At 49.7% G+C, this 13,562-nt stretch overlaps 1 protein-coding gene across 1 annotated transcript; it reads right to left on the reverse strand.

The window, feature by feature from the left end:
- Positions 1 to 1,213: 1,213 nt before the first annotated feature.
- TRIM63 (tripartite motif containing 63) lies at positions 1,214 to 13,124 on the reverse strand. The gene is made up of 9 exons (XM_036869907.1): positions 12,823 to 13,124; positions 11,745 to 11,917; positions 8,755 to 8,923; positions 7,868 to 7,963; positions 6,442 to 6,675; positions 5,647 to 5,669; positions 5,182 to 5,306; positions 2,860 to 2,931; positions 1,214 to 1,796 (listed from the first exon to the last, which is right to left on the reverse strand). The coding sequence occupies exons 1-9, from the start codon at positions 12,979 to 12,981 to the stop codon at positions 1,786 to 1,788; spliced, it is 1,062 nt and encodes a 353-aa protein (XP_036725802.1). The 5' UTR covers positions 12,982 to 13,124; the 3' UTR covers positions 1,214 to 1,785.
- Between the last annotated feature and the right edge of the window lie 438 nt (positions 13,125 to 13,562).

The raw sequence follows: 13,562 nt of genomic DNA on the forward strand, positions 1-13,562 counted from the left end.
GTTTTTTCTTTTTTGTAATGTGAGTGCCTGACTTGAGCTTTGACTGCCATCCATTTCAAAAGAGGCAACCACTTCAGGGCTATCTCTAATAAACACCTTGCCAGCCACAGCACTAGATAAAGAGCCAGGCTGCATCTCCCCACTGAGGCTCCTTTGTTTTGGAGATCTTAGTTGATTTTGCTAACTGACCATTTGAGCCATTCGCTTTTTTTCCTCTTCCCACGCTTTAAATTCCCTCTCTTATGTTCTAAATTCACCAATAAAGAGTGAGCCTTTGAAACCCTAGGCCCCCACCCTAGACCCCAATAAAAGCAGAACTCAGGCTCTTGCTTTCTCCCTCCCTCTCTCCACCCGCGAACTCACTGCATGACCCCAGGGATGCTATGTAATTTGCAGATCTTGTAAGTAATAAACGTTTATTTTTTCAGAATTTCCTGATGGTTAGTACTTAAGGGCATCTTGAAATCATAATAAGAACTACAAGGGCCAGTCTAACCACAACATTGGTTGCTGATAGGCTGAGACTGGCACAAGACACACCCAACCCCACTGGCCCCCGGAGGCTCTGTTCCACCCACCACCTGCAGGGTCAGCTGACAGGTGCCTTCTAGCTTCCCCCACAGCTGCCCAAAGGGCCAAGTGATGCAATGGAAGAGCAAGGTCATTAACTCTCCGGGAGGCAAACTCCAATCCTGGGAGATGGGAGGTGAAAGAAGCCAGCAGACAGGTCTCTCCCTTCTTCCCTCTGATGAACTGTTTGAGGCAAGCTGTTCTTTGTAACCTGCTAGAAGCATCTCCCGTGGCTGAGCAAGCAGCCAGGGGTCTCTTGGTGAAGCTGTGGCCAGCTGGGTAACACGATACTTTGGATTTGCTTCCCTCCTTTACTGACTTGCTTCCACTTCCCTTCACTCTGGCTGCCCTGGGAACGTAGCTGAACTAAAGTGTTTACTCTTTCCCTCAGGCTCTGTTTTCTGGAGAACCAGAAAATAAGGCATTGAACCCTTTTCTGGAGGGTCCTCTCAGGGCCAGTTTTCCACGCAGTTCTCATTGGGAAATGCGGGTTTAAAGGACAACTTCTTTGGTGGGATAGAAACCTGGGCTTGCCATCACTGTCTACTTCCTGATGCACTCTTCCTATCAGGCCTTCTGTCCGTCTACCCTGAACTGTCCTCTCTGGAAAAAAGGCTGAATGAAACCCCAGCTCTTTTGGTAATAAATGGAAGAAAGCGCTGTGCATTTATTAAAACAACATGTAACACGAACTCCGTCGTTGTCCCTTATGTCAGGAATAGACACTGAAATACAGTACCTTATCCTTTCCTAGGTCTGTGAGTGCTACGGAGCCCCTCCCACCAAGGAGACGAAGTGGGCGGCTGTATCAACCTGGCTTCCTTCCCTTCTTTATAACAATCGCCCGTCACACGTTGACCAGGCAATTTCATACAAAAGTTCCTTTACAAAAAGCACCAAATTGGCATACATATACAAGTATATACAAAAATCACATTTTAAAAATGTACAAAATATTCCATTTTGCACCAACGTAGAAAAGTATCCAGTGTGGTTGTTTCAAGCACGTTTCCAACTCTGGTTCGTGACGCTGGACACCGCGGTGAGGTCCCGCTCCTAGTTCCTGCTCTCTGAGCAGAGAGAAGACACACCTCCCCATTGCCCCTCCAGGGGCCCTGACCCCTCCCACCCTGGGCCTGTCACCAAGGCAGCTGGGCCCATCCCCACCCTCCCCAGTCTCTCTGCATCTAGACGGTCTCTCCCTCCTCCATCTCCTTACTGGTGTCCTGAAAGAAAAAGACGAAGAAACACACGGTGAGATGGGGACTCAGGAGGATCCAGGGCTTACCAGGATGCAGTGACAAAATTATCAGACTCCAATTCCTGCCTGGCCTCTTCCTTTTAAAATTGCAATAGAATTTAGCTGCCTAAATGCTATGGATTTCAGATCCAATGCAAAAAACTCTAGAAGGCTACTTTGTATTTTTTAGCTGGGTTGGAATTTAGTTCCAATAATAACTTGAATTGAAAAATAATAACATTAGCAAACATGACATTTCTATGTGCCAGACACTGTGTTAAATGATTACCTAATTTACTCTGATTACAGTCTTATCTTTTGAGGTCAGTACTGTTATGCCCCCTTGCATAGATGAGTAGGTCAAGACTCAGAAAAGTCGTGAACTGCCCAAGAACACACCGCTAGTCCGTGGTAAAGCTGTGATTCAGATCCCAGGCCCTTAACTATACTCTGCCAGGTTGGGAAACTCAAATACCTATGGGGCCAGGTGACATGAATCGGTCAAGCAGGCAGACTGACAGTGGTGGGGCAAACTAGCAAATGGATGTCCCATCCAAAGGAGGCAACCACTTCCCAGAGCCAGCTCTCTGAGACTAGGGAGAAGGGCAAGCCCAGCGTTGTTAGCTCTTTCCAAATTTTGACAAGGTGAAAATCCAAAGTCTTAGTTGAACTCTTCTTTTAAAAAAAACAGAAACAAAACATCCTTTTTAAAAAATCTACTAATTTAAAAAATGTTGACAACTAATTTTTAAAATTTTGAACATTGGGCCAAGCCTGCCTTGTGGGTGTTCTCTTTTGCCTCTGTTACGCTGTGTCACTTTCTGTTTAGGAAGGTCATTTAGATGTAAAATGGGAGCTTTTTATTATGAATAGTTTGGGGGAGTTCTCTAAGAGTAAAGGGAACACGACTTTACCTTAATAGGTTTAAAACCCCTACTGGGAACAAGAAACATCACCCCACCGGCAAGCACAGCACTTTGCACTCAGTAGGGATCTCATGTTGTCACTGAATGAATGAATGAATGAAAGGAGGGAGACGGATTTCTCACCTTCTTCCTTCCCCTCTGTGGACTCTTCCTCTTCCTGATTTTCTTCTTCAATAAACTCCTCCTCTTCCTCACCTGTGTGTGACAAAGAACAATTGCATTAGATTGGGGCTGGTGTCTCAGAGGAGAGGCTCAAAGGAGATCCAGGCTGGAGACAGCACTCGTTCCACAACCAGTCGGGGTCAAACGGCCACGCGGTGACATCACTGGCCCAGGAGGTGATGGGCTTGTGTCCTCCTTCCCCAACCTCCTCCTTTCTTCCCACACCCTTCCAAGCAAGGGAGGCTCAAGACCTCCTTTTTTCCAGTAGCAGCAGCAGCGTCTGTCACTTGATCTGCCTGCAACTGGAGGGACCTTTGGGGAAGCACACTGTGTACCGCTGCACATTTCTTAGACAGATCAACTTTACCTGGGGAAAATGGGACAAAAACGCCTTGATTCTCAGGGATCAGAGTCCTTATTCTGAAGGAATCTGCTCAGCCTTTGAAATCTGCTTGCCTAGCACTCCTTCTTCAGTGTTCCGCATTCCTTAGCCTACAGAGGCGTGGATGTGGGGCGTGGAGCCCTTCTGGGGCCATCTGCTCCTTAGTTGTCTGAAACTGAGCCTCAGACAGTGACTGCCACAACCTTTGTGCTCACTCTCCCATCCCGGGGTATCGCCTTCAAGCTCTACTCACAGGGGACGTGCCCCTTCCCCACCCCCTCTCTCCAGCCACTTCCTTAAGCCTTTGGGGGCCCTGAGGGGTCACTACAGACTCAGAGCATTTGTCAAGAGTATCTGGGAAGAGACTTGAAAGAGTTAATTCCTCCAAACTGACAATTGGGATCTGTGCATAACCCAGGGAATGGTTTTGTGGTGGTTTAACCATTATCACAGTTAACTACTCATAGCAGCATTTGCTGAGAACTTACTCTGTGCCAAGTGCTTCCTTGTGCTAAGGACTGTACACGCACTGCCTCATAAAATCCCCAGACGGCCCTCGGTAGAATCTGCGCGGAGTTACTTACTGGTGTGTGGCCTCTGCAATTCGCTCACCTTTCCTTGGTTTTATTGCCTCAGTTACAAAATGGAGATGACAAGAGAACTACCTCTTAAAGTTGTTGTATTAAACAACAAAATTCACGTCTAGGGCTCAGTGCCCCGGATATAGAAAGTGCTCAATAAAGGGTAGCTGTGGGTACTCTCCCCAGGTATCCATGAGGACACGGAGGCTCAGGGAGATTACTGAAGGCAGTGCAGACAGTCACAATGTCAGACTGTTCACATAGTATGATCCACTCTTGACTATCTTAGCTTAGGGAGGGTGACAGTGGAGCAGATGCTCTACAGCAGTGGATACACCCAAGTCCGTTGACATCTCAGCTGTGGGATGCATTTTGTCCTTACCCAAGAATAGGGTACATTTGGGCTTCTGGGAATAGATTTAACACATCAGAGTCTGAAAGCTTGCAGGAGAGCAGATACAGAAGGTGCCAAGAAGCTTTTCTCTTTCTCTTGCCAGCCCACTCACAGTTCTTCCCTGTTCCTGAACAACCTCTACCCCCCTTTCTTTCTCTCAGCAGATCATTGGAACATCACCTCTCAGACAAATGCAACATTCAGCAGAATTGGATCCGCCCTCTCTTTCTTCTTGGCTAACTAGCTATCTTTCAACTGTGTAACCTTGAGCAAACTATCAAAATCTTTGTTCTCCATCTGGTTGCCTCATTTTCTCTTATTATTTTTCCTTTATTATTGTTATGGTTATATTGTTACAATTATTATATGTACGTTATGGAAGAGTAATCACAAACAGAAGCAAGGACAGAATATAGATAAATTAAGGTGCCTGAATATCCGCGATTATAGCAGTAAGAAGCTGAAGCCAAGACTAGCTTTAGGCGATAACTAGTATATGTCTAGCATCTTACAAAGGCTTCTGAAGCAATATCTTATTTGTTGCAACAGCATCATTCGGTGGTCATTATCAGTAGGCCCATTTGTTACCTAAGTTTAAAGTTAGGAAATGAAGCTCCTAACTTCAGAGGTGGAGGGAGCCTCCAAAAGGCCACACAGATAAGAAGTGGTAGAACCGGATTTGCCCTTAGGTCTGCCTGACTCCAGTTGCCAAGCTCTTTCTATTGCCCCAGGTTCCTCCCTATAGCAGATCCATACATAATTAATTGAGCAACAATTATGTACCAGGCACTGTGGTGGGCTCTGGGCTCATCCAGAAGTTGGCGGTATGAATTTAACTGATATCTGGGCGTCTTTGCTAGTGTATCTGCCTCTATGTGGGGCTCAGTGGGAGGGAAGCTGATTTTTGGGGGGAAATAGCCCCTTACCTGTCCCAAAGTCGATGGCCCTCAGGGTGTCTGCTATGTGCTCTAAGTCCAAAGTAAAGTAGTCCATGTTTTCAAAGCCCTGCTCTATCTTCCCCAGCTGGCAACCCTTGGACGCTTCCACAATGCTGTAGGGGAGAGAGAAAAAGGGGTGGGGTGGGAGCACAGTGAGATCTCTGGCCTCAGAGAAGGAAGGAGTTGTTTTAGCCCTAACTTATACCAGTGCGCGTGCTTGTGCCCACACCCAGGCCTTGCACCCAGTGACTCCCCCTGGAGGATGGAGTATTTCCTCTCCAGTCACAAGCAGAATGGATGGTCCAAGAAAGCAGGGATACAAAGGCAAGGAAAGCTAGCCTGGGGTGAGACCCTCCCAGCAGACCTAATGCAAAGGAGGAGGCCCTCTGGACAGAAGTCAGAGGCCCTGAAGGGAGCTGGGGCCTTGGATCATAGCCCTGGAGAGACACTGACCTTCTGATGAGTTGCTTGGCACTCTGTGGGGAAAAAGAAAGAGCAAAGGGTTAGGACTGCAGAGAGGGTAGCCCCAGGAAATCAGCAAAACCAGTGACTGGGCTCTGCAGATGGGCACTTGGTGCCGTTCCCTAGCCCAGCTGTGACCTGCTCCTCAGCTTTAGCAGAACAGAACTTGGATTTTCCCTCTGTCCATCGTCTGCCCACATCTTGCTCATCATCCTAGGACCCTCCCGTTTTCCTGGCAGGAAGCTTGGATTCTAGGAGTATCAGTCTAAACCCTCCTAAACTCTCAAATCTTCAAGATGAGAATCGTATCTAATCACCTTTTTATACCCAATGTATAGCACAAAGCCTGGCCCACAGTACGTGCTTAGGAAACGTTCAATTTTTATTGAACTTTACTCTTCCTTCACAAAATCTTATAGCTGATCCTTTTATGTCTCCCCCAAGAAGCTCTTCTAGGGTAGGGCTGTGTCTCGTTCATCTGTGTCTCCACCTCAGTGGCTGACCTACGGCATGTGCTCAATTAGTAGTCTCGAAGTGGACACTGTATATTGCCGCTTGCAAAGCCATTTCGCAAACATCCTTTTATATGATCCTCGTAAAATCAGTTAAGAGGAAAGAAGGTAGGAACTGTTACATGCTCACTTCACAGATGAGAAAACTGAGGCTTGGAGAGCATTAAATGACTTGCCCAAGGGCACATTCTTTGGTGATCAGTGATGGAGCACGACCTGACCCTCAGACAGAGCTGTTGAGCGGAAGTGCCCACACCCTCCCAGTCCTGCGCACCAAGAGGAAGATGGCCCCGCCGGGCTCGTCCAGGGACTGGATGGCTGTCTCCACCAGCTTGGTGGACTTCTCCAGCTGCTCCCGGTATTGCTGGATGAGGGCCTCGTGGAAGCTGAGCTTCTCCTCCTGCTCCCGCGTGATCCGCTGCAGCAGCTCACTCTTCTTCTCGTCCAGGATGGCGTACAGCACGTCGAACTTCTGGCTCAGCTCTTCCTTCGCCTGGTGGCTGTTCTCCTGGGGACAGAGATCTTGGAGTCACATCCTGCGGGTCCTCCTTCCTATCCCCAACGCTTCCTTCTTGGGATGGGTGTGCTAGGAATAAAAAGTCTGAAGCTGGGAGAGATTTACTGCACCCCCATTTTACAGAACACGAAATGAAGCCTTAGCAAGAAGAAAGCATTTGCTAAGGTTTCCTAGCCACTTAGTACACCAGTAACATTTGGAGGCTGGTGTCATAGAGAAAGCTACACCTTTCCTCAAAAGTAGAGACTCTAAGGTCAGATGGGATGATGTATGTGGGCCTCCCCAAGTCACACTCTTCCTCCCATTTTAGGACCAACACCAGATTTGGGAAGCTCTGCATCATTTGGTTATCAGAGAGGTGGAGAAGCTGCTCCTCCCCTAGTGGCCTCCACATTGAGGCTTCCTTCTGTCCAACACTGATGCTACATCTTAGTTTCCTTACCTATAAAATGGGTATAATAATAGCATCTCATCAGACTGGGGGCTCTAGTATCCTCTGTCAGACTGGGAGCCCCTCCCAGTTATTACGTTGTTACGTTATTATGTTGTTATGGGTAATAACAACATCCCTCTTCCTTCATTTAAACCTATCCTTCACACAACTCTTTTGTCCACCAGAAATGTAATGATCCCTTTCCCCCATCTCATTTCCAGGTCCCCACAAGGGGAGATGGAAAATCATGGGTGCTTTTGCAAGGATAGAAAAGTTGCCTTCCGCCTCTACGGTCTTGCTACTCAAAGTGTAGTCCATGGGCTAGCAACTTGGGCAAATCCTGGGAGCTTGTTAGAAAAGCAGACTCTCATGCCTCATTCTAGACCTACTGAATCAGAACTTGAATTTTAACAAGATCCCAGGGTGGTTTGCATGCACATTAAAGTTTGAGAAGCTTTAGTCTACAGCACACTGGAGAACATTGTTCTAAAAGCTACTAGTGCTGAATAAATGCTGGGAATTATTGGTGGGACACTGCCTGAAGTCAGGGACCTGGTCTGTCTTGCTCACCGCCCCATCCTCAGCACCTCTGGCAGAGCCTGACACACAGCTGTCCTCAAGAAGCGTTTGTTGAGCAGGTGGATGAATTGATTAGTCAGTCCCTCCCCCACCATCCCTGCTTGAACACCCCAGAGACCAAGCTGCACTGGGAGGCTTCGAACCCCCAGGCAGAGCTAGTCGTCCCCTCACCTTGGTCACTTGACAGGAGTCCTCCAGCTGAGTGATGATGGTCTGAATACGGTCGTTCCCTGCTACCAGCATGGAGATACAGTTACTCAGCTCAGTCTAGATGGGAGGAAGGGGTGGGGGATCAGGAGAAGAGAGACAAAAATTAGTCTCAGGGCCTGCCCCCTGGGGAGTGGCAGCAAAATGGCACCCTCACTCCCCTCTCTGCGAGAAAGAGCCTCTTTCTGAGGTGCGGCTCAGGTCCAGAGCAGAAAATATCAGAGGGATACTGCATCCCTCATTTTACAGATGAGGCCCAGAGAGGGGAAATGAGCTGCCCAAAATACACAGCAATGTGCTGGCAGAGGAGGGGCTTGTTTCTAGGAATGGAGGGATCCATAAAAGAAAGAGGTTGGAGAATTCTAGAAGAGAGAGATCAAGAGAAGAGTAGGAGGTGGGGAGGAAAGAGTATAGAAACGGGAGCCACAACTTACTGCATGTACAGCATGGTGGGGCTCCCACAGGCCCAGAGGCCCAGGGAGAGGACTGTCAGCTGCCTCCTACTGCAGAGGGATCTAGGGAGAGGTGACCAGCACAGGAAGGGGTATCTGGGACCCAAACCACACTGGGTGGTAGAGGTCATGGCCAGAGAGGGCCCTGATGGCCTGGCCCTGGGATCTGCTCTCTCCCTTGGGGCCACACCAGATGCTCTCAAGTGGCTCTAAGTATAACTCATGAGCTCAGCCACCTCCCCAAGGAAGGCAAGGGCTGCTGGCCCTGCGGTCGGGAAGTCCCTCCAGGGGGACTATTCCTGAAAGGCCGGCTCAGCAGATCTACAGGGATCAAATCCGCATCCTGAATCGTATGTCCAGCAGGCTCGGGCTGGGGGTGGAAGTGGCTCAGGTCAGCACCTTTTGTCCCTGGAAGACACTCTGCAGTGGGGCCACCTCGCAGGCCTTGTGGACCCCAAACACCTTGCACATGGAGCACGTGGGCATCTCACATGTGAGGCAGTAGATGTTGATTTTCTCATCTTCGTGCTCCTTGCACATGGGGTGGTTGCCTTTCTGCAGGGGCCGACTGAAGTGGAGAAGAGTCATAAGTCATGAGGTGGGAGTCTCGAGTCCCTGTCTCCTCCCCCAGCCCCAGGAGGCCACCCCAGATCTATGACCCAAGCTCTCAGTGGTGGGCTGTCCCAAACCCTTTTCTTTCCATCCTCTGAGGACCCAGGACCAGGGAAGCCAATGACACCAAGACTAGGATTCAAACTCCAGTGATGGAGTTGGCCCTAGGCCTTACCAGTACAGGACATGGGAAGGATTGCAGAATCCCAGAGTCATTTTGAGACATTTTCGAGAAGAGGAAACTGGGTCCCAGAAAGGTGAATTGACTTGCCCAAGGTCACCCAGAAAGTCAGGGCATGGGAGGCTAGAGTTCATTTGCTCTAATTATAGTCCCCATGCTCTTGGTTACAGCAGGCTGGGATCCGAGCAAAGCAATTTATACTCATGGCCTCATTGAATTCTATATTTAATCCACCAGACTGTAATCGCCATCAAAGCAGGGAAACTTGCCTATTCTCTTCACCCCTGAATCTGCAGTGTACAGTGCCTGGCATGGAGAAGGTGGTAATTAAATACAGGTAGAAAGAATAAATCAGTAAGCATGCCGTGAAGGTGCCCCGAGGCTCTGAGAGAGAGGCAGTATGTGTGCCCCAAGTCACACAACTAGAACATGGGCAACACAGGGCCATCCAATGGCCCAGCACAAGCCTTGATTTCCAGTCTGAGATTCTTTCCAGGGTCCAGAATCGTTTCTTTCTGTTTCCTCCCAAACACACACTCTTAGGATGACTTTCTCCCTTTGTCTCTCTCTCTCTCCTTTTAGGGCCTCTGGCACGTTTTCTTTGTTTCTCTCGGGGTCACTTCCTCCCTGAGATTCCATTTTTTGGGTCTAGGTCTTACTGCCCCAGCTAACTATACACTCATTTAGAGCCAAGAGCACATCTACACACCTCTGCTTTCCCAGCCCCTAACACAGCAGGCAGCTCAGAATGACTGTCCCCCATCATGTCAGTGCCTCCCCTCCAAAGAACCTTGCATGACTGATCACACCCTGGGCATTATTGTCCCTTCAAGGTCTTAAATAGGCCCCTTTCCAGACTTACCTTTTTGCATCTTTTAGCCCAGGGCTCCCCCATGCTGGCAGGGCTCTCCCTTTGCCACCTGTCTCTATCCCCTGGGAACGGAGCTCTGGGGTGGCAGTAGGTGCAGAGGTGAGGCAAGATCCTGAGGGTCTGGTACCTGTGTCCTCTGTCATCCCAGTGGCCTATCCTCCCAACCCCAGGCACCAACATCGGGGTTCAAATCCAGATTGTTCTGCCACTTACTCATTGTGACCTTGGACAAATGATTTCACCTCTCTGAGCCTTGGTTTCATCCCAGAGCTACTGGGATCATGGCAGGAATTGTCTGTACTGAATGTGCAGTGCCTGGCACAGAGCAGACCCTCAATAACTATCATCATCATTCAACGCTGTGGAAAGGCCTTGACAACATGCTCTTCCTAGATTGACACTGGGTGGGCTACTATTTTGGCGCAATATTGATTTTATTATTATTATTATCATGATCAACGATATCATTGCATTTTTGTAGTGTTGAACTCTAGCTACGTAAGAGGCAGTAGCGGTTAAGAATGTTCACTGGGCAGTCAGTCAGACAGGCTCCCGCTCAGCTCCACCACTTGCTAGCTGAGTGGCCTAGGACAAACCTCTGATCCTCTCAGAGCCTCCATTTCCTCATCAGAAAATGAGGGTAAGAATGGTTTACAGGATTACTGTGAGAATTAAACAGAGATAATGCATGGAAAATACTTAGTGCAGTGCCTGCACACAGTAGCTGCTCAATAAATATTTGATATCTTTAACATTTCCCATCAAAATCCTACTTGACAGTCACAATAACAAATCTTACTGTCCCTTTCTGGAGACAGGGGAAAAGGAGGCCCAAAGACTTACCCAATATTCTACAGTGCATGAGTAACAGAGTCAGAGTAGCAAACAGTTCTCAGGTCAGAACTTTCTCAAGCGAGGACTGGTCTGTCACCTTTTTGGGGGGCCAGATACTGCCTGTAGGTAGGCACTTGGTGAAGGTTTGGGACCACAGGGGCCATGAGGTCAGCAGCCTGGAAGTCTTGTCAGGATGTCCTGATTTGTAAAGATCTCCCTGGTAGCTGTGTCTCTCCCCAGTTTGAGGCCCAACACTGCACAACTTCCACCACGCACAAATTCTGCCTGAGAATGAGTGGCTATTTCACAAATAGGGAGACTTGGAGCCAGATGGACCGGGCCCAGTCCCAGCAATTCTACTTGTCAGCTGGGAAACCTTGGGTAATTGACTTCACCTCTTTGAGCCTCAGCTTCCTCATCCATGAAATAGGGCTGATGAAAGCCACGCTGAGCCATAGGATTGTCATGAAGCAGCAGCAGGAAGCATTCCCAGTGTCTCGCGCTGGTGTTCTCACTATGGAGAAACTGGCTATGTTCTCACTGGGTGATTTCTCTGCTTATCAGGGCCACTTAGCTGGCTCCAGTGCCTCTCTCTCCCTCGTACATCTCATCTTTCCCCTGGTTTCTGTCTCAGTATCTTCCAGGAGGACAGCCTAATGTCTGGATCCCCTCCCATTCACTGGGTGACACCAAAAGCCAGGGCTGCGGGATAAGATGAGCCTCCGCTCCTGCCTGGGGAAGAGGGAGATGGCTCTCTGGATTGGCTAACATAGCTCTTCCAGCTAGGGGACTGGATCCTGAGCAGATGAAGCAGGATGGGGCCTTGGAGAGCTGGGCTCAGAGGATGGGCTGGGGAGAGGGGATGGCCTCCCAGCCGCCGGGCGAACTGACCTGGAGCACTCCTGCTTGTAGATATCAATGATGTTCTCCACCAGCAGATTCCTCTGCAGGCCGTACACTCCATGACGGTCCATGATCACTTCATGACGGCAGGAGGGGCATCGGAAACGGCCTCCAGACATGGACACCGAGCCACCCCGGTTGGTCCAGTAGGGATTTGCAGCCTGCTGGTGACAAGGGCAGAGGTGAGGCCTGGGCTCCCTCCTCAATTCCTTCCCTTTCTGACCTCTGACTACCCTTGCCCCTCCTCACCCCAAGATGACTTAAAGCTCCCTATCCTGAAATGAGAGAACCAGCCCGCTTACACAGGGAGCACCTGAGAAGTAACCAAGCAATCAACAGGTCTGGAGGTCAGCAGACCTAGGCTCAAGTCACAGTAATTCTCTGAATGACTTCAGGCGAGCAACTTTTTCTCTCCAAGCCTCAGTTTGCCCATTTATGAAATGGGCATATAATTAGAGCCAGCTCCTAGGGCTGCTACTTTAAAGAAAAAGTAGTGAGTGATCATTCTGTAAAGTGCTTCTGGGGAATTTTGAGGCCTGCTTCCCAACCAGGATGCACATCGCTCCCATTCTTTTCTTAGGGAGATGAAGCCCCTCCTGCACCATATTATAGGGAACAGCTTCAAAGGGTAAGATGCCTCCATGGCTCAGTGCCTCTCGGCCACCCTCCTCCTAAACTCTGGGCACCCTGCCACTTTGGAGCTGGCTCCAGCCCCCAGGGTCTGGTTTCTCTCCCCTCTCCGCCTGTCTCTCCCACTTATCACTTGAGGTTTTTGGAATCCTGATTGGAGAGTCAACTGCGGTGCTCAGGACAGGGGTGGAGTAGCTACAGGCAGGGTGGGGAGGGGAAATGTGCGTCATGGAGAAGGAATGGGGCAGCCAGAGCTGCTTCCCTAGCCCCCTCGGCCCCTTCCAGAGGCCTCTGCAGGGGTTCACTTCAGAGGGGGAGAAAACAGCCCCAGTTTGGAAGGGTCCTGGGCTAAGAAAGAAATTTTCTTTTAGTTTTCACCACAGGAAAACTGAGTAGCTGCCTGGGGCCCCAGTTCTAGGCCATACCCAGCACTGACCTGGAAGATGTCACAGGCACACTTCCGGCAGAGGTTGTGTTGACATGGCAAGATGACCACTGGCTTGGTAAACATCTCCAGACAGATGGGGCAGATCAGCTGCTTCTCCAGGTTCTCCATGGGGTTCCCATCCTGGATCAGGCTTGACTTATAATCCATATTGTCAGGAGATGTGGGGACCCACCTGGCTGTCTCCTTCACCTGCCTCGCTCTAAGCAGATCTGGGGTCTTGCCTTTGTCACAAAATACCCGCCTGGAGCCTCTTTGCCTTCTTCTCCTGGAGCCCGAATTCTGCCTTGGTCTGTGGCCCCTCTGATATTTATAGCGGACCCTGGTCACATGAGCCCCAGCAAGGGACCAGCTGAGCATTCCAATGCCAAGCGGCTGGCGAGGCTTGAGTTTCCTCCAGGCCTGAAAGACCAGCCCTCTCAAATCACATGTAAGGATGAGCAATAGCTGTTCCCTTGGGACGGGGGTCGTAAACAAGAACAGCTTGTTCGTGGACAGGCTTGGGGCAGGACTGGGTACCCAGAGTTTCCTCCAAAAATTAGTCTCCTCCCACAGTAGGCTGGTAAGGAGGGAGTGGGCCACTGGGATTTGTGGGGTTAATAGCCAGTGCCCTCTCACTGACCTAAATCAGGTCCATCCCCTCCTCTGGAGTCCTGGGCAGCTCCCCAGATGAGGTCCATCCCCAGCACAGCATGTTGCTAAAGACCTTGGTCCCGCCCCGTCCCCGCCCA

The sequence above is a fragment of the Balaenoptera musculus genome, chromosome 1 (assembly GCF_009873245.2).
Source record: "Balaenoptera musculus isolate JJ_BM4_2016_0621 chromosome 1, mBalMus1.pri.v3, whole genome shotgun sequence".
Lineage (NCBI taxonomy): Eukaryota > Metazoa > Chordata > Mammalia > Artiodactyla > Balaenopteridae > Balaenoptera > Balaenoptera musculus.